General features: G+C 45.0%; 1 protein-coding gene across 1 annotated transcript in view; it reads right to left on the bottom strand.

The window, feature by feature from the left end:
* Positions 1-4,725, bottom strand: part of LOC121870865 (G1/S-specific cyclin-D2-like) — a 32,096-nt gene extending 27,371 nt beyond the window's left edge. Inside the window, exon 1 of the mRNA XM_042372842.1 lies at positions 4,051-4,725. Coding sequence (XP_042228776.1) covers positions 4,051-4,260 — 210 coding nt within the window. The 5' untranslated portion in view covers positions 4,261-4,725. The remainder of the gene's footprint in view (positions 1-4,050) is intronic.
* Between the last annotated feature and the right edge of the window lie 22,287 nt (positions 4,726-27,012).

Here is a 27,012-nt window from a genome sequence, read left to right as displayed (position 1 = left end):
TGGCATGAGTCCCTGTGGGGAGATAGTCCACCCCTGGGTCCTCTTTATACCTAGCCTGGGTGCCCTACGCTGCACTCCCTACCTCCCTCTCCCTTTCTCCCGCAGTCTACCCTCCCAGCGAACAGACAAAGGAGGGGACCTGATCGGAGGGTCACGAAGGGAGGAACGGAAGAGCACAGCTGGAGGGAGGGAGGGAAGGAGAGGACGAGAGAGATGGCTGTCTGGAAGGTATTCTGTAAAGACCTGGATGTCACAAAGAATTGGGAGGTATTACGTGGTGGGCAGCGCAGTAGGCCAGGAAGGTGGACAATTACATAATGTTAGGGGTAAGGACAACACCCATTACCTTGGGTCATACCTGGTTATGGTAGGTCAAACGTTCACACTGTCTCAACTCATCAGGTCAAACGACATCGTCACACGTCACCAAGACTTGACAAAAACAGGGGTTGAAACTGATTCATTTGGGGTTAAATTTGGGTGGATTTTTTAAGGTTAGAGGCATAGTTGAATTTGGTTAATTTAACGTTGACTGAATTGAAATCAGGGTTAAATATCTGCGAGCTAGATTTTAAAGGGATGGTTTAAGGGATAGAATCTAAAGGGATAGGTTAAGGGTTTAGATTAGGCTGCTGGTTTAGTTTTAGGGCACTATTTAAGGGTACGGTATAGACGGATGGTTTAAGGGGACGAATTATGAGACGATTTAAAGGTTTAGTTTAAGGTTTAAACTGAAGTATACTATTTAAAGGAGGGATTATGAAGTAGAACAGAACGCCAGACGCTCAATTGCTCGTACTGGCATTGTTTTCATTAATGCGGACCAAAGAGTCACGCGTACATATCGCAAATCACAAACGTAATTCCTCAATCACCTACAAACTTAAGATAAATTACCAATAACACAATGTAAATCCAAAGTTAATTAAACTATCGATTGGTTACTGGAATCACTTTACAATATTAGTCAATACAATTTTCAACCATATAATCTTTAAAGAAACGCTCGATTATAACTATATTTTTATCAGTCAAAATATATTTAATCTCCAACAGGTATCTCGACATCGTTTCTGTCCGGATAATAGGTCACGTTTTAAGCATTATTATTGAAGGGTGTGGTGTGGATCACTTGATTAGGCAGCCACCCCCCCCCCCCCTAGCTTATTTCACCTTATAATCCAACTTCCTAACACTACTGGGGGGTTAGGTTAGCGCTATGGTGTTTATTCGTCAGTTGAAATAAGCTACTGTTCAATGCTTTTTATTTACTATTGTTTATAACAGACAGAGTCATTTAGCACCGAATACACGCCTCAAGTGGTGTCCTAGTTAACATTTAAGTAACTTCTATCAAAACGAAGAGAAAATAATCATCTAAGTTTGTCAAAGTTATCTGTGTTTAATACTAAGTTCGTCTAAATGGTTTACGCAAAGTACGGGCTCCAAGTTCTCTGCGTTCAGTGGTCAAAACAAAACTGGACAACTTATTTCACCCTGCAGCTGGGGACGACCTGCAGCAGGGTGGTGGTGGCGGGGACAGCCTGCATCCACACAGCCAGCAGGTGGTGGTGGTGGTGGTAGGAGTGGTGCAGGCCGGGCAGTGGGTGATAACAGACCTATCTCACCACACTTCTGGGAACATCACATCAGCCACACATCCATCTGTTTACATGCCAGTCTCTCACACACGTCCGCCGCCCCCATCACTCACACTGCTTGTATGACTGTCTACGTTGTGTTCATAATATTAATAAATAAATAATAGTAATGTTAACTATGCCCGGTAATAGTGATAACAATAATACGTTAATAGTAACATTCAAACATGTAATAATGATACTATGATCAGTTATTATAATGGGAACTACTTATAAGACCAATAGTCATACACTAATAACGAAAAGAACAAAAAAACAACTAGAAGAAAAGCAGAAATAATAATAATATTATAAGTCAGTAAACAATGTAAATTCAAATTCAGTATTAGATGTTTGAGTATACAACATTTGAGCTTTACTTAGGGTAGTTATATACTCTACTCTCGGGTCCTCTCCCAAAAGCCTTCAAGACATACCCTACCCCGTGTGTTAAGTGATGGCGGGGATATATATATGGGCTCGTGGGCCGTGGGTTCGAGTCCTGGCGGGTTGAGGTGTTGATTATATATATATATATATATATATATATATATATATATATATATATATATATATATATCCACAATGAAAACGTGGATAAGATAAATCTTGATAAAATCGGGAAAAGAAACAACGGGCGCCTTAGCTTTCGTCTTTATTCAAGACATCTTCAGAGGCAACTCCGTATTTCCTATATATATATATATATATATATATATATATATATATATATATATATATATATATATATATAATGCAGACTATGATTATATTTGCGAGTGAAATGTTTGGGGGAAGATGAGAACGGTGAATATCTCAGTGTCTGGATGGGAGAAAGGTGAGCATGACAACACCTGGAGGAGGTGAAGAAGGTGAACACGACAGAGTCATGAGAGGGTCCGGCCAGCTGTCATGGCTGCCCGGTACTCCTTTCACGTCCCATAAATATCCCCAAGATTACGCTCGTCTCACAGTGCGTCGCCGACTGGAGGTCGTGTGATAACATCTACTGCCGGGAGACACGTGGCCCCGGCACCAGATTCTGCCATGTCCAGTGGCCACGGGATGACGCGTGTCCGGCCAGAGGCGACTACAGTACTGCTGCTCCCACACACACACACACACACTCAGAGGACACTCTCGCAGTGCTCACAGTAACACGCTCCCGGGATACCATCATGGACTTGAACTCCTCGAATGTGTTACAAATGTGGAGTGAGACAGGCGAAGGGCAGCCTGGCAACGGATGGCAGCACTGTCTCACTCCTACCACTCCTTGCAACACCTCAACAGCATTCTTGCATTGCATTACACACACACACACACACACACAGTAAAACAATCACCAATTTCTCTCGATACCATCACCCATATCTGCAATCACATTCTTAGACAACCATCATTAGTCTCCACATACATTTCAGGACACACATCTTTAGTCAAGTCACACGCACACTCAAATCTGTCACATCAACACAATCCTTTATAACTACATTTGTGACACATCTTGTACCACACACAGAAACACACCTTAATTGTACCACCTTAAGTGTACCAACACACACACACACACACACACACTGGTAGTCTGGGACATGGACCTTGCCTGTATCACTCAGAAGCTTGACACACACACAACCAACTTGGAAACTCCGACTTGTGCCACACATAAACATTGAAAAATCATTCTTGTACTTCACACACATCTGACGAACCTTATCTGCGCCACACTCCAAGACAGGCACAGACAGAGATATAGGGATTTATTCATTAAGAGCCCCATACAAGTTCACATTAGTTCAACATGTGCATAAATACACAAGGAATGCAAACAATTACATATAATAAGTAGATCTAACCCAGGATAGCCACAAATATGTTAAGCTTTATTGCAATAACGACCATAGCTCCATAAATTTTCATTGCACACACACACACGCGTGCGTTTATTTATACCACATAAAAATACACAATTCATTTATGCCCAAACGACAAATTTCTGAAAACTACTCCTTGCACTACACAGATATACCCCCCCCCCACCAGCTTAATATTTCTACCCAGACAAACTTCACATTACAGAACATTTGAACAACATTATCATGTTATGTATAAGTGCACATTGACGATACAAAGAGGTTACTGTATCTTCACACTATGTACCATTACAGCCCTTCAATACTGTACGAGGAGTGTCAGTTAGGTTACAGAATTCCCTCACCATATAAAGCTAAGATCATTTACCATTTACGATATAAAATTAACATTCTATAATCACAGCCTTTCATTACAATATATGGAGAAGCAGGAATAATACAGTACCTCCATCTATACCTCTGTATACCCCTCAGTACTGATCAGTGAACTCAAGATGCACAGACACAGGCAAAAGATAACTAGATCCACCTACCTGTAACATCCAGTGGGCGACGATCTCTCTCATGTGTGGTTCAACGTCTGTTTGCACACACGAAAAGTAACTCGAATTTGGCATGTATTTTTCCTCTAAGTTCAAGAGATTTAATAAGACTCGGTCATCTTTAATTAACACTGGGTCTAAGTAAGCTTTGCACTTCATATCGAGGTCCATAGAAGCATTTTCGCAACAGAGAAGATCCATTTTGTCCAATTTAGTTGTGCCGTTGCCGCACTGAGGTAAGGCAGTCTGTTTAATTAACTATTATACTGCGACTACTGAGTGGTTGAAGACGACACTGTCAGTCAGCACACGACGTCGTACAGCTGACCATTGTGGCGCGACTTGACAACCTGTTTATAAAATGCTTATGTGCAAAATTATGACTAGTTTTAAGCGGACAAAACACTGACACCGAACCTCGAACCATGCAACTTTTCTCTATGTCTATAATCGCTTTAATTACTCGTAATACAGTAGAGCACTTGTTGCTTTGATGAAATGAGGTAGGATGAATAGAGTGGCATCGGAAAAATTATTCACATAATCTTAATTTGCGCTGTCACACTGCACTTGCATTTAAATAGAACAAGGTCGCGAAGGCCGGAGCGAAAGATTTGCGTACGTTCCCACTCAGGTCTCCGGCCTCACTGAGTGAAGTTGGGAACGAGGCGCGGTGGCTCGTCTCGTCGATACTGGTACCACAGCTTCAAGCTTCACCTTCCTCGGATGCCATTTCTTCAAAACATTGACTCAGTCTCCCACACTAAACAATAATGACACCTATAACTTAATCGTTAAATTGTCATCAGTATTTGATAAATACTTAAAAGGTATAACGGGATGAGTTTATATTACGAGAGAAGTAAACACCGTCGTATATTGTATTAAAAACACAATGTGTGGCAAGACACAATGGGGCAGCAACAGATGCGAGACGTAGAGAGTTTCCGTGCCACCTTCTTTATCTTGCATAATTACTTGCTAATCGAATACCTTGCGGGTATTCCGGTGAGGTTGGTTGAGGGCAACGTATCTCTACCTAAACACAAAGATGAGAAGCAACAGCAGAAATGAGGCAAACACATCTTCCTCTGCCAGAGTTTCCAGGTACCACCACCATCCGACAAACCATTCGTGCCCACGCAAATCCAAGAATTATTTATCCTCTTTTAGTTATTTTAATAAACAGTTATTACCCCGTCACCAAGTGAGGGGATAGTCAGCGGATAATCTTAAAATACAGCGTAGTGGCGAAACAACTAGCATAGTAAATAAAGAATGACTATATTGACAGGATTTTCTCACCGGTTGCCGTGTCATAAAAAAAGACGAGGATCAGTGAAAGGTAGGTAGTCCGGTCCAACTGTAGGAAGAAGAAGGAAAAAACAACTCACAGAGAAAGTTGTGTTGACGCCTTCATGAAAGCCAGTCCATCACACTGCCCGATAACTGCTCTTCCTCCCAGCTCGCTAAACAACCGACAGAGGTGGTTTATATAAATTCTACCTGGTACCTACTGTATTTTCTCACCTATACGTTAACTCACTCTCTCTTTTGCTTACTCGGTCGCGTTTACTGTCTCATTTCCTCGCTTTCTCCGGCTCTCGCACGCGCTTATTTCCTCACGGCTCTCTTTATCTCTCATATTTCGTTATGTCACCCTCTCTACTTCTTACTAACTTCCTTGCATTATCTCTCCCTCTCACTGTTTCCCTTTTTCACGTTCTCCAACTCACATAACTTGCCTTCTCTATCTCGTACTCTCTCATTATCTTGCTCTCATTCACTCTCGGTCCCTCATTCAGTGAAGCTGTCACTCGTTCACTTCCCCTCACTCATTCCTTCCCCCTCACAGTATCACACTCGCTCACCCACACCTCTCGTTCTCTCACATAAACATCCAAGAATTAGTACAGTGTGTGTGTGTGTGGAATTGTGTATATATTCATATGTCATACAATTGCACACTAACATACACAAACAACTACAGTATACTCTCAATAATGTAGCAGTATATTAGTACCAACATCTACTGTATATATACATAAGTTAACGTCTGTTTGTTTGTCGTCGCTATTCACGGTTCAAATTTTGAAGAAAGATATTTGAAATTTTGGTAAAGAGATGCGCATGCGCGGCGAAGTGACAAGAACCCAGATGGCGGAACTTTGGCCTGGTGGGTTAGCTCCAGTGATCGGCCACAGTTTATTAGAGAGCTGAAATTGGGTGAATTTGTGTAAAATAGCCTCAGGAATTCTCACGAACAGAAAATACAATTAAATCAATAGTTTTTTCGAATTTTTACTCATTAAAAAATCGTTTTATACATATGGGGGTGTACTGTTATGTGACGCGGCATTAAAGGGGGTGGAAGAAACTGTGTGAGATAACCGCCTTAGGGCATAACAAAGACGGGGATGATGTGTGACAACTATGGATAATATTTGAATAATATTTGAGAGGTTTTTTTTCACTCAAATAAGTACACTGCCACTCTCTCGGGCAACTACGGGTACCCGCAACTGGTAATAATAATAATAAAACAATATAATAAGAGAATGATGAAGATGATGATGAATTGATGATGATGACATTGACGATGATGATATTATTGACGAATGATAATTACAACAATCATGATTACCGAAATACATCCATTTAAGGAATACAAAGACAGAGATAGGAATAGAATAACAGAATCCACCTAACGTATAGGACAAGTGAGACGTCAGTTGTGTGTAAACAAACATACCGAGGAAACTGAACCACTGTCTCTGGCCTCTTCCTGTTAGAGGGAGTTTTATTGTGACTGGTGAGGTCGGGGCTGTGGAGGTTACTGATCTTCCTTGTAACATGACGTCATCTCCAACATAAGCCTATGTGCTTTGTGGTTTGAGGTTAACCATGAGAGGTTCACCATGAGAGGTTCACCATAAAACATAAGAGGTTCGCCCTAAGAGGTTCACCATTAGAGCTGCACCATTACATGACCTACTGTATTCATCATAACATAATCATAACAGACAATCTTAACAACACGGTGGTAGTAACATCATCATCATAACATCATCATAACACAACCATAAAACAGCAGCACCAGCATCACCACCATATCATCACCATAAGACAACACTCACCACAACACCATTCAAATACAAGTAAAAAACAAAACACGTATTTTCGATACAGTTTGAAGCACCAACAAGTGAAGCATTAATAAAGCTTGACCAGACCTGAGACAAGACAAACATCCGCGTTGTTGTAGGCTGAACATCACCTTCTGGGAACTTCTAAACGTTCCTCCTCTGCAACATTCTCACCTCCTCGACATTTGCATAAACACACAAGAAATATCTCCAACAAAATAATAATACAAATAAAAAGACTACTAACGATAATAAATAATAATAATAATGATGATAATAATAATAAAAATACTACTACTACTACTACTACTACTACTACTACTACTACTACTACTACTAATAATAATAATAATAAACTAAACCTCTGTCTTTAAGTGACTATAATGATTTAACTTCTAACCGACCCAAAACTCCAACCCACGTAAGTCATTGATAACTCTACGGTAAATGCTCTTCACAACACGTCTAGCTTCAGATCATGGAGGTAATACTGGGATATTAAATGCCAGGTAAGGTTGTGGGAGTATGGGGCGTTGGGGGTTCACTGATATTTTCTATAGCCTTTGAGATGTGTTCGAGAAGGAGGAAACGAAGGAGAAGAAGAAGAAGGAAGAGACTAAATACAAAAGAAAAAACAAGAACTAGAAGTAAAAGAAGAAGAAAGATTGATAATATGAAAAGAACAAGAATGGTGATGAAGGATGATGAAAAAAAAAGGAAGAGAACAAACGAAGAATAAAAAGAATAGGAAATAATCTGAATAATATAAAATAAGAAGAAAAAGACAGATTTTTTTTACTACTACTACATTTTTTTAATGGCCTCCAGCCTCCCCCAGTAGCCATTCTTTCGCCACCATTTTATTACCTTAATATTAAATATCCTAATACATAAGTAGCTATCCTAGCTGTGTTGAGTTAGTTGAGCCGCAGATCTATGCGGCATTCAGTGACTGTAGCCTCATAGTCAATATCTGCAACTGTTGTCGGCTTTGGGGCCGATGCTCTCGTTCCCCTGAGGCAGAGCAAAGCCGACCGAAGGAGAGAGAAGGACAGTCGACTTTTCATCCAGGCTGTAACATAACTTCTGGGCTGCTGCTTCTGTTAGGATATCACCCCCGCGAGTCTGGCGTAGAAGCATCTTGCACTTGGTCCCATCCCACCAGAGGTTGTGAGCACTAGAGGAGTGAAGCTGCCTTGAACAACGTTCTGAATTCTCTTCCAGTATGCCCTTATCTTGTCGTTCTCATTCCTCTTGTGTGCAGCTACTGCTACTACTACTGCTACTACTGCTACTACTACTGCTGCTACTACTACTACTACTGCTACTGCTGCTACTACTAATAATAATGTGAAAGAATAAAGGCAGATGGACATAACACACAATTCTCCAAGTATAAGGAATGTGGTGGTGGTTACAGGTGGTGGTGGTGGGTGACTGACGCACCTCAACCAAGGTGTGAGGGATGGCCTACCTGGAGGAGGAGGAGGAGGAGGACAATGGAAGCTAATGCCAAACAGAGACTTGGAGTGGGTGACTGTGGGAGGACTGTGTGTGTGTGTGTGTGTGTCTCATATACACACATGCACCCACACACATTCATTCGCCCACACGGTATATGGAGGTATGTGTTATAACAGTGGAAAAATCAACAATAGCAACAACAACAGTCGCAAAAACAACGACTGGACTTTTAACAGGACCAGAAACAATTGCACTACCACCCCCACTAACTACCACCACCTCTAACTACCATCACCACTAACTACCATCACCACTAACTACCATCACCACCTACCACTACCACCTACTATCATCACGATCTACCACCATCACCTACTACAATCACTACCTACTGCCAACACCACCTACCATCACTACCTACCACCACCACCACCTACCACCACCACCACCTACCACCACAACCACCTACTACCCACAACCACCATACAGGAGAATGTCAACCATGAATGGTGGGTCCCCCTAAAAGTCACCCCCTGCGGTTTTCCAAGGTGACGCGGCCACAAGACCTGCGCCACCACGGCCAAAATTATAACTCTTATATTAATTACGTCCTGGGCTGCCCTTTACATTTCCTGCGGAAGGGCCACAGTGCATCTTTCCTGGAAGTGCTAGTCTGCCGCCGATGTTATGGGGTCACTTTTGGGGACGTATGGCTGGGGAAGGTCACTTGGTGAGGTCACGAGGCTGGGAAAAGGTCAGCAATTTGATGTGAATATTGTGGGAGGACAGGTGTGTGTGTGTGTGTGTGTGTGTGTGTGTGTGTGTGTGTGTGTAAGTTGAGGGTACTGAGGAAGATAAGGAGCGGAGGGACAAACAGGGAGAGCAGGAGAGAGGTGAGGGAGGGGTGACGGAGAGTGTGAGGGAGGGTGACGGAGAGTGTGAGAGGCATGAGGGTGGTGGTGGGCGGCTGTCCCTGGGTGGCACTAATGACTGACGTCACTGTCTGTCTGTCGCCCCCGTGACACTCCCAGTCTGGCCCAGTCACGCCAGGAGGCAATCCCAGTCTGGCCCAGTCACGCCAGGAGGCAATCCCAGTCTGGCCCAGTCACGCTAGGAGACACTCCCAGTCTGGCTCCAGTCACACGCCAGCAGACACTCCCAGTCTGGCCCAGCTCACGCCAGCAGATACCTCCCAGTCTGGCCCAGCTCACGCCAGGAGGCAATCCCAGTTCAGCCCAGTCACGCCAGGAGACACTCCCAGTCTGGCCCAGTCACGCCAGGAGACACTCCCAGTCTGGCCCAGTCACGCCAGGAGACACTCCCAGTCTGGCCCAGTCACGCCAGGAGACACTCCCAGTCTGGCCCAGTCACGCCAACTAAAACTCCAGTCTCTTCCAATAATAATAATGTAATGATGACAATACTACTACACTACACTACACCACACCACACTACATTACATTACACCACACTACACTATACCACAGTACACTACACTACACCACACTACACTACACTACACCACACTACACCACACCACACCACACCACACCTCACCACACTACACTACACTACACTACACTACACTACACTACACTACACTATGAATGAAATGATGATGAATGAAACAGTTGAGGTGGTGGATGAGTCAGACAGCGTGGCACTGTGCCCCGTATACCGTAGACGCTGACAAACTAACTAATATTGATGTAATAGGAAAGAGCAGGAATTAATATCATAATAGTAAGGAAATCTTTAGCTGAGAGAGAGAGAGAGAGAGGAGTTCAAGGTACACCTCATGGTAAATAAAGTTTGGAGGATAAAAACGAGCATGTGTGAAGGAACAGTATAGGAATTTCATGGTAAATATTGCGTCTGAGGGGGATAAGAACGAACATAGCTCAAGGAAAATAAATATCCCAGGAAATTGTACGGTGGAGACGACCCAAGGTGTGTTAGTTAATATTTAAGTTCACAGCAAACAGTGAGCTGAGAGAGGAGGAATAAAAGTGAATGAATGATCCGTAAGTTAACTGTGTACAGAGAGGTTGAAGGCCAAGAACGAACGTGAGTAAATGAAGAGTAAGGAATTTATAGTAAACAGAGAGAATAGCGGTTTAAAGAGGATATATATTACGGATGATTAGAATTAAAAGATTAAACAGAATACTTAAGGTGACCTAAGGAGGCTAAAAAGTAAGGAACGGTGTAGTAAAGTGATGATGACGGATAAGACCAAACGTGATGCCTTACGAGGATCTTAAAAGTAAAAAAAAAGTAATCAGAACACAACTTATACGGCAGTGTACGATGTTGTATAAGCATCATGTGTTTGGTGATGACCCAACACTTACACAACGCGTGCAACACCCCCCCTCACAACACACCACCCACCACTACTACTACCACCATCGTCTTCACACTGCATGGTGATCCGTTGCCACTCTGACATGTACCAAAGTTTCAACGTCTATGTCCCAGTGTTGGTATCCTGGTATGTATCACCGCTATCATATCAACAGGGTTAATGTGAACAAGTATTCCCGTAGCTAAAACTTGATCTGTCCCAACGCCTCTATGACCAAGTGCAGGGATTTTCCAGAGCTGGCATATTACGACGATAATATGACCCATGACTGACATGTTCTAACTCTGGTGCGTCTCAACTACCGTCCTCTGGCATGTTCCAGCGTGGGAACGAAGGGGAACGTAAACGTGCAGGCAGGTCGTTCCCCTACGTCAAATCACAGAAAATCATGCGATCGAGATTTCGTGTTTGATTTCGACAAGATATTCACTTCTTCATCCACATTACGGCCAACATACACGATCCCGCTCAGAGAGGCCTATTTTTTTCACCGAGACAAATTACCCATTGCACTCCACTTTTGCATGGTGCCGACTATAACCTTGAGGGCCAGCTGAGGTCACGGGGGTCACTGACGTGGTGTGATCTGATGTTGTCTTATCCTTAAAGAGCGCCACTACAGGCAGAAGACGGGCGAAACTTCGTCTGGCTTTCATAAGGGTGTCATTGTCGAGTGTAGGAGGTATGCCAGGCTCTGTGGACTGCACCGACTTGACGTCTTTTTGAGTTTAAGGCCCCAGGCAGGATCATAGGATCTCTTAGCTATGGGCAGGGGTGAAGGATGCATAGACAGAAGCGACACAGAATGACAAGGGAACTACAGGAAGGAACAGGGAGGAGGAGGAGGAGGAGGAGGAGGAGACTGAATAAACGCTGGGCAGATCAATACATATAAAATTAAAGACAGCTGAACACACACACACACACCACACACACACACACACACACACACACACACACACACACACACACACACACACACACACACACACACACACACACACACACACACACACACACCTCCGACAAACAAAACAAAGACAAATAACTAAACAAAAGCAAATAAAAAGAGAAAACAAAGGAGAGAGAGAGAGAGAGAGAGAGAGAGAGAGAGAGAGAACACACAGCAGGAGGCGTGTAGAGCATCACACCTGGGGAACAAGGTGACCACCACAAACCAGCCTGCCTGGGTGTGTCGTGAGCCACCTGACGAGTTGCTCATATGAAGCCGATTGCCCACCTTGATGCTGCCCGGCAAGGTCGTCCCTCACTCTTCATGCCAGAAACCTGCAGTGGCCTGGGTACCTGTGGGGGCAGGGGTGGTGGTGTGGTAGTCTGGGGTGTGTGTGTGGTGGTGTGTGTCTGTGGTGGTGTGGTACCTGTGGTGTGGTACTCTGGGGGTGGTGGTGTGGTACTCTGGGTGGTGGTGTGGCACTCTGGGTGGTGGTGTGTGGTGCTCTGGGTGGTGTGTGGTGCTCTGGGTGGTGTGTGGTGCCTGTGGTGGTGGTGGTGTGGTGCTCTGGGTGGTGGGGTGGGTGGTGGGTGTGGTGGCTGGGTGCCTGGGTGGTGGTGTGGTCTGGGTGGTGGTGTGTGGTACCTGGGTGGTGGTGTACCTGTGGTGTGGTGGTGGTGGTGTGTGGTACTCTGGGTGGTGGTGTCTCTGGTGGTGTGGTGCTCTGGGTGGTGGTGTGTGGTGCCTGGGTGGTGGTGTGGTGCTCTGGGTGGTGGTGTGGTACTCTGGGTGGTGGTGTGGTGTGGTGGTGTGGGTGTGGGTGGTGTAGTGACCTGATTGGTATAATGTATCTTGGCAGTCGACAGGGGTGACTGCCCTGTTAAAACCAGTCCACCCCCCTCCCCACCACCCATGTCCAGCCCTCCACACCACCCATGTCCAGCCATCCACACCACCCATGTCCACATCCACACCACCCATGTCCAGCCCTCCCCACCACCCATGTGTCCAGCCATCCACACCACCCATGTCCAGCCATCCACACCACCCATGTCCAGCCATCCACCACCCATGTCCAGCCATCCACACCACCCATGTCCAAATCCACACCACCCATGTCCAGCCCTCCACACCACCCATGTCCAGCCCTCCACACCACCCATGTCTAGCCATCCACACCACCACTGTCCAGCCATCCACACCACCCATGTCCAGCCATCCACACCACCAATGTCCAGCCCCTCCACCACCCAAGGCCAGTTCTACCACCACCCATGACCAGTTCTACCACCACCCATGACCAGTTCTACCACCACCCATGACCAGTTCTACCACCACCCATGACCAGTTCTACCACCACCCATGACCAGTCTTCCTCACCTTGAAAACGAACGAAACAAAGATGGAGAAAGTGAACGAGAAAGTATGTGCGTGCATATATTTATCGATCTACACACACACACACACACACCTCGAGTACTGGTCCTACTGTTGACCGTACCTGCCCACCTTACGTAAGTCCCGGGGGCGTACAGACGGTCCTCACATGGTCAGGCACCTCCCCGGGGCTGCGCTGCGTCTCTTGGCACCTCCCCGCTGAGCTACGTCTCCTCGCCACCCACCTCACGCCATCAATTTCCTTACAGGTTGCCGAAAAATGTACACAGGTCAGGTACGCCATCTTGAGGCTAATGTTTGAACAATCACCACGAACGGGACTGCACTTCTCCCCAACCTAACCAAGAAGTATTCGTGTGTTAGGCTAGGTTAGGTTAGGTTAGGTCAGGCTCGGGTGTCTCTGCTCTATGAATGAAAGATAATATATGAATGGTTCCGTGGTTCGCGTTCGTTGTACTTCTCTAACACCGATCATCACACACACCATATATGGCACCTTGAGCCAGACGGTCTCAGGGCGTAGCTTCACACAGGACGAACAAGGACATGTTAAAGACCCAACCTGTGGAGGAAAAAAAATATATATATATTTTTCCCAGGATAAATAGAGATATCATAAAGACAACCCAGGTAAAATATAATACAGAATAGTGTATAACAAAAGTAGTCTGTTATTGGAAGAAAAATTATAATTGAATATCTTAGACGGGCAACAAGTTATTACACAACATTACTTGAAAAAAAAATCTGTAGATATTCTTCCCAGGGTGAACAAGGCCATATTAGAGATAGAACCTGTCATTACCGAGAATCTTTTTTTCCCAAGGTGGACAAGGAGATGTTAAGACACAACATGATATTACCTCATTCTTTTTCCCAGGACGAACAAAGAATTAATGACATGCCATACTAGGAAAAAATCTGTGTCTTTTTAGAGTTCAGTTACTAGCTGGATATTTACTCTCATCGGTGTAAATACAGACATTAGGGCACAAGGCTCAGTAGGCGTGATTTATAAGCCTGAACTATAGGGAATATCGGCCTAGGTAACATATGTGGTATAGCATTATTTGATCCAATCACAGTCGTAGATTCATACAAATATTATTAAGGAAATATCTGGGTGGAGACGGCGTTGATCATCTGTCGTTACGCCCCTATGACCGCTCGTGGGCGTGGGGGGTGGAGTCATTGACCGCTCGTGGGCGTAGGGTACGGGTGTGGGCATAGAGTCAATCGCCGCTCGTGGGCGTAGAAGCGTAGAAAGAGAAGTCACAAGGTACGGGTGTGGGCGGGGGTCACAGTCCAATTGTGGGCGTAGAGGATGGAGTTCGCGGTCGCTCTTGGGCGTAGGGCACAGGTGTTTGCGTATAATACATACATACATACATACCTTCTATCCCCCTTAGGTTCCTCGTTCACTTACTGTTCGACACTACACATACCTGAAGCCCACACCACGGCCCAGTCATATAGACCCGCACAGAACGCTATAAGAACAGTCTCATTCAGTGATTAGCGAGATAACTAGTACGTTAACTATGTCTCGTCTCCTTCTATGTAGTATTTGCCCTGAATGTCTTTGTTACACGATTCATCCCCCCTTGTCTTCATTAATGTGTTTTATACATTAATTATCAGTTGTTATTGTTATTATCATCTACTTCCTCGTGTCCCTAGTTCCTGCCACCAGTAAACTTTTATAAGGAACTCTGAGGCCCTGGATACACCTGACCAGACCTCTAGCCTCTTGTTTACATCTTGGACCGTCATGTCTCTGAGTGAACTGAGGAATTATTTAACTATAAGGACCACACTACTGACCCACCGTCACTCCCCTTCATTCAGAGCGTCTCTTCAGGTGACAGGTGGGAGTAACACGAGGTACCTGACTGTTGGCACCTGACTGACTGCTGGGTCCACTGATATTTTTTGACTATCCAGAAATGTCTCCATCTGAAGTAATTTATAGATGATCTTACTAATACTCGCGTCACCAGAGCTGTACCAAGCATTAACAGTATCACCCAGCAAGTCCTTGTTGAGTCTGGAGACATAGGTAATATTACTGACCACAAACCTTCAGTATAACCGCACCTGTTAACACTCCACTACATACAGCCTCTCAGGTGAAGGTACCAGAATGCACTTCATCACCTGGTAGGAATAATTATAACTTACAAAACAACTACAACAATGTTTACTCTTGTATGGTACATGTGTGTGTGTGTGTGTGTGTGTGTGTGAAGTCATACTAAAGGGGTGATGACACAGGTTACCAGGATGCCCTTCAAACCTTGACCTTACGATCACTGGATGAACGCCATTAGGCAGGGCAGGGTAGGGCAGGGTAGTACAGGGCAGGGCAGGGCAGGGTAGGGCAGGGTAGTACAGGGCAGGGCAGGGCAGGGCAGGGCCAGCTAACCTCAAGCACCGACACCTCCTCTTCCCGCCCACTTCATCGTCCATTCAGGGTCGCAATTCACAACTTGTGCTCCCACAAAGATGGAGGAAGGGAGGTCACAAGACACCAACTACACCTTATGTAACCTGATTACTTAACAAAGAACAGCAACATCTGAGCCTGTTGATCCCGTGTCACTATACATCACTCTGTCATTATGTCGTCATCATGTCGTCATTATGTCGTCATTATCCCTGTTTGTCAAGTTTCTACGTAATACTGATCATAAATTACTCTATATTACTCTTAAATATTTATCTTCGGTGTCTTTTCATTCCTATACATACTGTAAACAGGTCTTAATTATATCACTAAATTATTTTACCTGTTCACTCATAATTTGGTGTTGTCTTGTTTATAATTAATTCTTTTACAGGTGAGTTATGGGGTGATTTAAATATAATATAATACGATATCCAATGGTTAAATGTACCCAAATCTTGTATGTAAGCTAATTAGTTATTATTATTATATTATTAATACATACATACATACGATCTCAGGTATAACATAGGAGAGGTCAAAGTTCAGGAGGTCAAAAATCGACAGCGGGTCAGCTTGGGGGGGGTGATCTGTCTCAAAAGTGCCAACCATCACTCCAATTTTAAGGAGTGGAAAGGCTCAAGTATATAACCCGAGTTTAAAGATGAGGAGGAGTCGTGTACCTTGATGTAGATGATGTGATGACAATATTGACACAGGTCAGCTGATGGTGGTATACAAGCTTCACCACATCTTCTGTAACTGACCCCTAAATGTAAATAAGAATTGGAAGACCGTGAAACATAATGGTGTAGACCGTGGTTGTGGTGCAGGTGGTTGTGGTGCAGGTGGTTGTGGCGTGGTGCAGGTGGTAGAGTCATTGGAGGGAAGGAGGGAAGGGGAGAAGGAGGGAGGAGGAGGGAGGAGGGAGGAGGAGGGAGGGAGGGGAGGGAGGGAGGGAGGAGGAGCGGAGGATGCAGCACCAGGAGACAGATGAGGCAGGTATCTCCAGGTGTGATGCTCACCTCGTTAACCTTGTGATAACACTCACACCTGGACACGGGTCTTTCACCCGGGGATGGGAGAGGGGGAGAGGAAGGGGGATTGGGGAGGAGATGAGAAGGAGGAGACCCCAACCTCCCCCTCTTCATCTCTTCTGTAATAGTAATAACCTAACCTGACCTAACCCTCACCTGAGGGCGTGGTCACCTTAGAAAAACTGTGATTAATGAGACAGAGGAACATGTTGTGAACGTGTTTATGTGGCGTGGAGGGTGGGGGAGGACCCGGCACCAAGTATAGCATATTGACAGAATTCGAATCCCGACCTTTCCCCCTCCCCCCCGCCCTCTCCTCTAAATAAGGTAGAGTCTCAGTGTAATTTTGTAGACATTTTAGACCCAAGGTAGTTAAGGTAGAGTCTTTGAGAGTAATTTCTACGACATTTTGGTTGTCGTCTTTATATTGTACCTCAAGTGAGTTAGTTAGATGCGTTGTTAAGGTTATGGGGATAAATTAACTTACGATCCATTGAGAACCCTGGGCTAGTATAGGAGGACACCCTAGGAGGACACCCTTGGAGGACACCCAGTCTAGGAGGACACCCAGTCTAGGAGGACACCCACTATGGCATTATGTCACACTAAGTCTCCCAAACTGGCTATCGTAAACACAAGAGACACAAGGAAGATTATCGCTCAGGGGATCTTGGGCGTGAGGCTCCCTTGATGACTGGGACTTATGGGTTGTGGGTGAGAGGGAGGGAGGGAGAGAGAGAGGGAGGGAGGGAGGGAGGGAGGGAGGGTATGTATGATGAGGAAAGAATGTATGTGTATGAAGAGAGAGAGAGAGAGAGAGAGAGAGAGAGAGAGAGAGAGAGAGAGAGAGAGAGAAGTGCGTGAGGGAGGGGCTAAGAAGGGTGCGTTAGGTAAGAGTCGAAAAGTGAAGACAAGTACTGTTGTTTTGGTACAGCTCCTACAGGAAGACGTCGACCACTCCGTCAGTACATCACCACCAGTTCTAAGTACGGCCAGTGAGTGACGCGGTATCCTTAAAATATCAACTCCAAGCAGAATAATGTCTTACAAAAATGGATTAAAGTCTAAATAACTACTTTGTTCATGGGATAATTATACATAAAACAACAAAATTTATCCTCATTTTTTGGCAAAGCATTAAATTTTATCTATATTTCCAGTAAAACTACAAAATTTACCCTTATTTTTAATCAAACTTATACAAAAAATAATCAGTGTTTTTCTTACCTTAGTGACTGACACATACACCTTGTTCTACAAATGCTAAATATTTTTAAGATTAATAAGTTTTAAAATAAGTCAAGAGGATTTTATGGACGCTTAGTATTATTAAAATGAAACTCAGGTGCCGGCTAAGAGTTAACACAAGGCAATGTATTCCAAGCAGTTAATCTACACACCTAGTACAATATCAATGTCACGTGGAATTGTCTGTAAATATGAGAATCCAATAAAGGTCAATTTAAAAGGGCATCTCTCACTCAGGCTAATTAGATATTGAGCAATTTAATCTCCCACTTAGTATAGTTATCAATTGACCTTTTGACTATCTCTCTGGGTAAAACCTCATTCATAGGAGAAACGAGATAAATAGAGACTAAAAATGAGTTATAAATTGGGGTCGTAAAATGATCAGTGTCGGAGCAACGTAATAATGGAGGCAGGAGGATGAGGAGGTGGTGATAGGGAGGTGTTACTTGTGTCTCTCTCTCCTTACCAGAATCTGTCAGCTGTTGATAACTACTTGTGTAACATCCTGTGGGGTGAGAGAAGTGAGAGGTTGAGAGAAGTGAGAGAGCGAGGGAGGGAGGTGAAAGTGAGGGGGGGGGGAGGAGAGGAAGAGAGAGAGAGAGAGAGAGAGAGAGAGAGAGAGAGAGAGAGAGATTACTACACTAAAAATCTGTTGTTTACATATATTGGGATACCTAATTGTTTGTGCTTTTCTTAAGATTGTCATGGGTTTTATAAGGAAAGGAGATGGTATCACTTCTTTCATACAGTTATCAAATCAGTTTTTCTCTAAAGTGGACTCAGGTGTTTTATATTTATAATTTCGTATTCTTTTATTTCTTCAGAACCTTGCTAAGTATGTAATTGGTAATGGGGGAGATGATAGCGGCCAGCAGGATATACCTCCCTTCACTTGTCCCTCATACACAAGTGTTTATTGTGTGGGTGTATCAAGAGCTTCCCGCGTTATTTGTGACGGGAGGGAAGGCGGGAAGTCTCCAGGATGTTGCCATCACGAGCGTTACATAAAACTCCTCCCATCCGGTCCTCCCTAACCTAATTATTGGGTCTTAGGATCGCCAATTACGTCTTCCTGGCCACCTAGTCTGATCTTCGTCACTTTCATGCTTTGCCTGACACGGTCAAGGTCAAGACCAGAGACCAGTGAGCTTGGCGGGGGATTTAAATCTTGGTTAAAAATTAAAAAAAATTGTCCACGTTTTAAATAGCCCGCGCCCCTGTAAACTATAAAATTATATCCCCTCAAAACTCTGTGATAAACTGATGAACCATTCTAAGTTGTTTTCTTTTACCAAGATTAATATAAATAGGGACTTAAAGCCGTGTGTGAGGGTACTATGATGAAGACAGCAGCGGGTACTGGCCGTCGTGGAGACCGGCGGGAGTTTTGAATGAATGAATGGCGAGTCACACAAGGCCGCTCTGGCCCGCGAGCGAAAGATGTGCGTCTTGTCAACCTCCATCGGCCATTTCCCTTTCTTTTACGTCACTTTGCAGAACTCCATAGCCTGCCTAGTAAATTCAGTGGAGATAAGGACGATGATGCTATTTTCTGAGATAAGATTTAATCTTCTCTAATTTATTTTCGGTACTCTCTATAGTGGGTTAAACTTACTCGCCAGAATCAGATAATTACCATGAAAAATGTAAGGTATGGATGCAATTTTTGGCCCCCTAAACTATGTAATTTGAGGCAATAAATTATATGTGAATTATAATTGTAGCATAATTCATGGACATAACATTAATTCCCTCAGTATATCTGTACATTTGGTCCAGGTAAGAGAAAGTACAGACTTCTTGAAACATCAACGAAACTTAATAGAAATTATCGTCACTCGTGAGGTTGCAGCTTTGTTGCTGAGAAAGACCTGCCACATACTGCCAGACCACACAACTCCTTCATACAATAATAACCAAAAAGAAACAGTTCTCATTATTATTTCCTCGATAAATATAACCATCAAATTATCTTCAAGTTATTGGATGCATTTAGCTATATTTATATCCAAGATTTATATATATGCTATTGATAGGTACTTCAAGCCTCCATCGAGCACAGGCAACCCCTCCCCCCTCCCTCCTGAGGCTGACTAACATACCTTGCATTTTGTACATTAAGTTGCATATTATTTTATCCCGGGGCTGCATCCTCCCGCCACTACCACTGTCGCTAATTGACAGAGGCACCATACAGACTCCTACTATAGGGAGGGGAGGGAGGGACTGCAGACGGGGAAAAAGAATGTTAGATAGTGAAGGGGGGGAGGGGAGGGGAAGCAGGGTCAGGTCAAGAGAAGGTCAAACAACTGAAGAAAAGAAAAACAACGAAAATAAATATTAGGTAAATACAAAGACTCGGTAAATACGATGGACAATGAACTCGCGACACCACCACCATGAACATCACTAAAAACAACAATAATAATAATAATAATAATAATAATAATAATAATAATAATAATAATAATAATAATAATAATAATTAAGAATAATGAAAAGAGGAGAAAAAATAGCAAATATGAAGGAATAGAAGAGGAGAGAGAGAGAGAGAGAGAGAGAGAGAGAGAGAGAGAGAGAGCATGAACTGAGTAACTTGCACACGATACAAATTCCAAAATGGCCTCCAGTTTACTCTCAGACTTTACACCAATTAAGATACATTTACTTAACACTGTTTACAAAGAGAAAATTAACGGTAGGAAGTTTCGTTAATATGAGGTCCTATCCGTTCATCAGTTGGGTCCTGCCCCCCCCTTCTCCTCCTCCTCTTCTTCCTTCCCCTCCTCTTCCTCATCTTCCCCCTCCTCCTCCTCACTATCTCTAGGGCTTCTCTGAATAGCTTGTCTTCTCGAGAACCTTAATAGGAAGCCAAGTTCCTCATTAAGCTACACAGTTGCCGGGACACACACACACACACACACACACCTGTTGGAGCAAACACACAAGGTTCATGAGAAGCACATATATGAAAGTGTGTATGTATGTATGTGTGTGTGTATGTGTATATGTGTGTGTGTGTGTGTGTATGTGTATATGTGTATGTGTGTGTGTGTGTGTGTGTGTGTGTGTGTGAGAGAGAGGGAGGGAGGGCATCAATGAGAGAGAGACATAGGAACACAGCATAGTGGATGGCGACCAATCACTACACGCCATACCCTCATCTAAGTGGATTTTTGCCATTTTGCTGTCGGGCGGGCGGCCTCAGGTGAGCTGCAGCCAGACGGGACTGACAGAGTAACCGACCGAAAAGCGGGGAAAGGGGGGGGGGGGCATTGTACTGCACCCCCCTCCCCCCCAACAAAAGCACAACAAAAACAACAAAAAGTCCACCATGGAGTAGCCAGCCCCAAAAGTGGGTCCTTCACATTTGTAAACCAGCCTTAATAAAAATGTTCCACCACTTTCTCCCAACATGGTCGACTGTATACCGTAGAACAGATAGGAAATCAAAGTCCTTATCGACGGAGATTATTCCAGGGAGAATCTGTTCATAGTCTCCAGAACTGAGGGAGTTAGTACACAATGGATGGGAAAAGTAAATACATATCCCAGAAGCAATGTAATCTGGTCCTTATGGTGGAGTAACACAGGGATCGTTTTCCATTACCTTCAGAGCCAGGACATGACAAACGTGGGAGAATTATGACAGATAATGTTCACCGTCAGGTCTAACAGGAGTCCGGACGTTCATTTTTTACTCATTCCCTTAAACATGAGGATAATAGAACCACTTAAGGGAAAATCTATTAACAGTATCGATGATGCTTTGGTCAGTATCCCGATGATGTTAGGTGAGGCAAGGGAGACTTTCTCACGTCTCCCGATAGATGAAAAATTTGACGCCATGGTTACCTGGCTAAGGTATAGGTCCAAGCAGGTACATAGGTGGTAGTGGAGGGAGGGAAGGAAGGAGGGAGGGAGGGAGGGAGGGAAGGAGGGAGGAAGTCTTGCTAACTTGTGTCCAGTTCCTGTCTACTATTTCCGCCCAGCTGTCCGTATTGCTGTCTATTGTCCCCCGTACGTGTGTTACCCTCGCCAGACATGAGTGGCAGGTGGACTGTCATGATTGTTGATATTTGTGTCCTGTTTAGGTAACCTTAAACAGACTGCAGGTGGGTTGACTGTCACATCTGTCTTGTGTCAGTAGCTGTCGTTTGTAGACATCGGTGGACTGTTTGAATAACTGTCAAGAGGCAACAGGTATAAACTGTCACTTTGGAGAACATCTGTCATTTGTCCGTCTTAAAGAAGTTGGTTGTGGACAGAAGCTTATGGACATATGTATTGTCTGCACAAACACACAAACACACAAAAAACAAACACAAACATAAACTTGTGCTGTGGCCTCGGGCAACTGTGGCCTCGGGCAACTGTGGCCTCGAAGGAGCTGTGGCCTCGCGGAAGTATAGCCTCGCGGTGCTTGTTAGAACACACCTTATCTGTAAACCTCACGCCTATTGAGCGGAAATCGGTTATCAGTGTCAAAGATACGGGGACGGGGGGAGGCGTACGGGCGTGTAGACGTGCGGGCGTGAGATACTGCACTGAACCTAGGACGCCAAGTGTGGGGGCGGGCGGGAGTCAGTAGAGATGGACATGCCCTCACAACACAATGGACAGGAAGTGTAACTCTTCAACAGTAACGACACAAATGCTGATTATTAGATCTTGTTGTGATGTTTGGTTAAATTCTGTTGTTTTCTGATTGAGTTTTTGTGTTTACAACTCCCAGACGCACAGACGGACAAAGACGGACGAAAGTTTTGCTTTCCAGGTCTATGAAATTGGATTTCGTAAGCCTGACGACTGGTCACGGACAGTACGGATACAGCACACTGTAGGTTAAACCTTTTTTCATACATAAGAAAGTAGCGTGGCTGGCACTGCAGTCGACAGCTTTCACTTTCCGAACAGGAAAGTTGAGAACCACATCACAGCTGGGTGAACTAGGGGTGCCCAGGGTACTAACCAACGACTGTAAGCACAGGCGGCGGGTTGTGTCCACCGGCCGCAGCACCATTACCCTAGACTCTTGGGTAACGTTAATAAACACCATCTGGGTGGCGACCACACGTACGCATGCGTAGCAGATTCTCAAATTTATTTTACTACACATTAATGACTTTATCTTTCGTCTGGGTACTCTTCCTCACCCTCACTCCTGACGCGCCCTCTGTATCCCGCCACCAAGACCAGGCTGTTGCTGGTCGCTTACACTCCCCAAGTCTGCAACACCACTACAGTACTCCTTGGCAGAAGAACCTTAACTGGTGTCCTGACAATGTTTACTTTATTTGTCGACGTAAACACTATGTCTGTATGATGAACAGTACGGGGAGTCAACACTAGAGGTCTACACTAAGGGTTAACTAAGGCACGATTTCCTGCCTCTCTACTGTGTATTCTCTGATTGCACTCATATCATCGCTTCTTATCATTCCATTTATCTATATTTCGTGTACCATTAACTTTCATAATTGTTTAAAATTATTTATTATAAGATTTTAGTTCTTTTTGTACGTTGTTATTACCATTGTTTTTGTTGTTGTTATAATGTTATTACTGCGTTTCAACAACTGAGGTCTTTACGAGCATAATATGGTGAGTGGTGACATGACTCCAAGAACTCATAAAAATTAATAAGAGATAAAACTACGTGTGTGTGTTGGTACGGTACTGAAATGATTGTTTATCAGACCACAGCTTACAGCAGGATAGGACTCGTAGCTACGGATTTAAGTTGGATAAGTCTAGGTTTAGGAGGGAGATAGGAAGGAACTGGTTCACAAATAGGGTGGTTGACGAGTGGAACAAGCTTAGCAACTTTGTAGTAAGTGCTGGAACGCTGGAAAGTTTCAAAGGGAGGCTGGATAGATTCATGGATGATAGAGTGTGGTAGTAACTCTCGACAGGAGCTGTCATGCACAGGCCAACCGGCCTATTGCAGACTCCTTATTTTCTTATGTTCTTATAGTCCAGCACTCCCTTCAACAGCACCTGCTGCGCCTCCCTCAGGTCAGACGTGAGTCATTGTCAGCGATCCATAGGGTGAGTTACTTACGGTGGGAAGTGTACCCATTTCATGTTTGTGTCCGAGAGTCAGTGGCTAGTAACTTCGATATATTGATCTATTAATGTGTGCTGCCATTCAGTTAATTAATAAATAGTTGTATTGAAAGTGTTGTTTAGAAAGATTCCCCCTAAGAATATAATACCAAGTTGAAAGTAACTAGCCGGCCAGGCTACCAAACTTCCTCACTTCATATTCCTACAACTAATAACTTCTTACTATTATTTCTACATAAGATCCCACTCATTACATTACTGTCCATTCGTAACTTCCTCACGATATTCCCTGATATAATGATGGATTTCCCCTCTATTGTCGTGGTTTACGGTGTAGAAGTTGCCACCAACACAACAACTACACCCTGAGTTAGTAAGTTAGTAAGACAACTCGCCAACCACACTGGCTAACCAATCACCACGGAATATGATCCTCCAATTGATTTATATCTTAAGTCCTTCAATCACGACTGAGGGAACAGAAAAAACAATAACAAAAGCAACTTACCTAAATATTCCATCACGATACACGATACCCTCCCCTCCACACTGATGTTACCACGATAATGACGCAATGCCACACAAATAATCCTTAATATCGCCTAAATTACCTCAGCAAAAACAGAGATCAAGATACACACTGATATTACCCCCCTCACACGCCCTCCCGTCTCTCATTACCACCATGACGCTCCAGTTTTGATACCAACTATTCCCGGTAATATTTTAGGATGTGTGTGTGTGTAGAGAGGGTGGGGGGGTTGAGGGGGAGGGGATATTCCCACGGTCCAAGGCACAGAGGGGAGTTGGCGGGGCGTCGCGTGGGGGAGATAAGCATTGCGACACCCACAGGCTCATCCCAGACAGATAAAGATAAGCATCTTGCTATGAGTTGACGAGACACTGACGTTCCTCTCCCTTCCGTAATAAGATCTGATGACGCACACATGAATTTATTTACATCAAACCTCAATAATACTAAAAACAAAAATAATAATCCCAAGAAAAAAACAATTCACGGAGCACTACCTTGACTGATTCGAATTCAAAATAAGATTCGTAAGTTAGAAAAGTATTTTATTGTAACCCAAGGCTTTAGAATCAGCTTCAGTGGGCATAAGAATCAGTTGTTTTTAAGTTAGTATAGGGAATCATAGCGGGTACGGAGGTATAATGGGTCAAGCTATTACGTAACGCTACAATAGGGGGGAGAAGGTGTGTGTGTGAAGGGTAAGGGGAGGGTCTTGGATAGGGGGAAGAAGAGGAGGGATGGGAGGAGGAGAGAGGAGGAGGAGAGGAGAGGGGGAGGTAGGGTGGAGATAAGGGTGTAGGGTGGTAGATGTGTGGAAGGGTGGAGAAGGGTAGAAAGGGGTGGGGGAAGGGGACAGGTACACGTGATAGGCAGCTCACGTGAGGGACTGACACGTGTTGATATCATAAAGGGTTTTACCACATGTTTGTTCGTCACACTCACACACTCACACACACACTCCCGACATGTTCTCAAGTCATTCTCACACACTCCCTGCATATTCTCCCTGAACACACCCTACCCCACACCTACCCATTTCCCCACCCTCCCCACACCCTACCCTCCCCACCCTCACCCACACACCCCTAACACCCCCCCCTACACACACACACACCTAACACACTCACTCTTCACATACTCTTGTTGGGTTTCAGTTGTGAATAATTAATTAACGTATAATATTCCAACCCGTTACATTGTTACATACTATATACTGTTTACTGAGACCTATTGGTACTTATTTATTATTATTATTATTATTATTATTATTATTATTATTATTATTATAGTTATAGTTTTAATATTGTTGTTGTTTTTGTTATTGTTGTTATTGTTTTTGCTATTCCATCTCCTTCACCCCAGCACCACCACCACCCCAGCACCACCACCACCGCAGCACCACCACCCCAGCACCACCACCCCAGTCACCCCAGCCCCAGCACCACGCGCAGCACCACCACCCCAGCACCACCACCACCGCAGCACCACCACCCCAGCACCACCACCCCAGTACCACCTCCCCAGCCACCTCCCCAGCACCACCACCCAGCACCACCACCCCAGTACCACCCCCAGCACCACCACCCCAGTACCACCTCCCAGCACCACACCGCACCCACCACCCCAGTACTACCACCACCCCAGCACCACCACCCCAGTACCAGCACCACCACCCCAGCACCACCACACCCAGCACCACCACCCCAGTACACCACCCCAGTACCACCTCCCCAGCACCACCACCCCAGTACCACCTCCCCACCACCACCCCAGCACCACCACCTCCCCAGCACCACCGCCCCAGCACCACCACCCCAGTACCACCTCCCAGCACCACCACCCCAGCACCACCACCTCCCCAGCACCACCGCCCCAGCACCACCACCCCAGCACCACCATCCCAGCACCACCACCTAACCAGCACCACCACCCCAGTACCACCTCCACCCCATCACCACCACCCCAGCACCACCACCCCAGCACCACCACCACCTCAGCACCACCTCCCAGCACCCCCACCACCACCACCCCACCACCACCGCCCCACCACCACCACCCCAGCACCACCACCCCAGCACCACCACCACCCACCACCACCTCCCCAGCACCACCACCACCACCACCCCAACACCACCACCACCCCAACACCACCACCCCCCAGCACCACCACAGCACCACCACCACCCCAGCACCACCGCCCCAGCACCACCAACCCAGCACCACCACCCCAGCACCACCACCCCTGCACCACCACCACCCCCAGCACCACCACCCCAGCATCACCACCTCC

This window comes from Homarus americanus, unplaced genomic scaffold, assembly GCF_018991925.1.
Source record: "Homarus americanus isolate GMGI-L3 unplaced genomic scaffold, GMGI_Hamer_2.0 scaffold5086, whole genome shotgun sequence".
NCBI lineage: Eukaryota > Metazoa > Arthropoda > Malacostraca > Decapoda > Nephropidae > Homarus > Homarus americanus.
The sequence above is the reverse complement of the archived record's forward strand: the minus strand, read 5'-3'. Positions and strand labels throughout refer to the sequence as shown.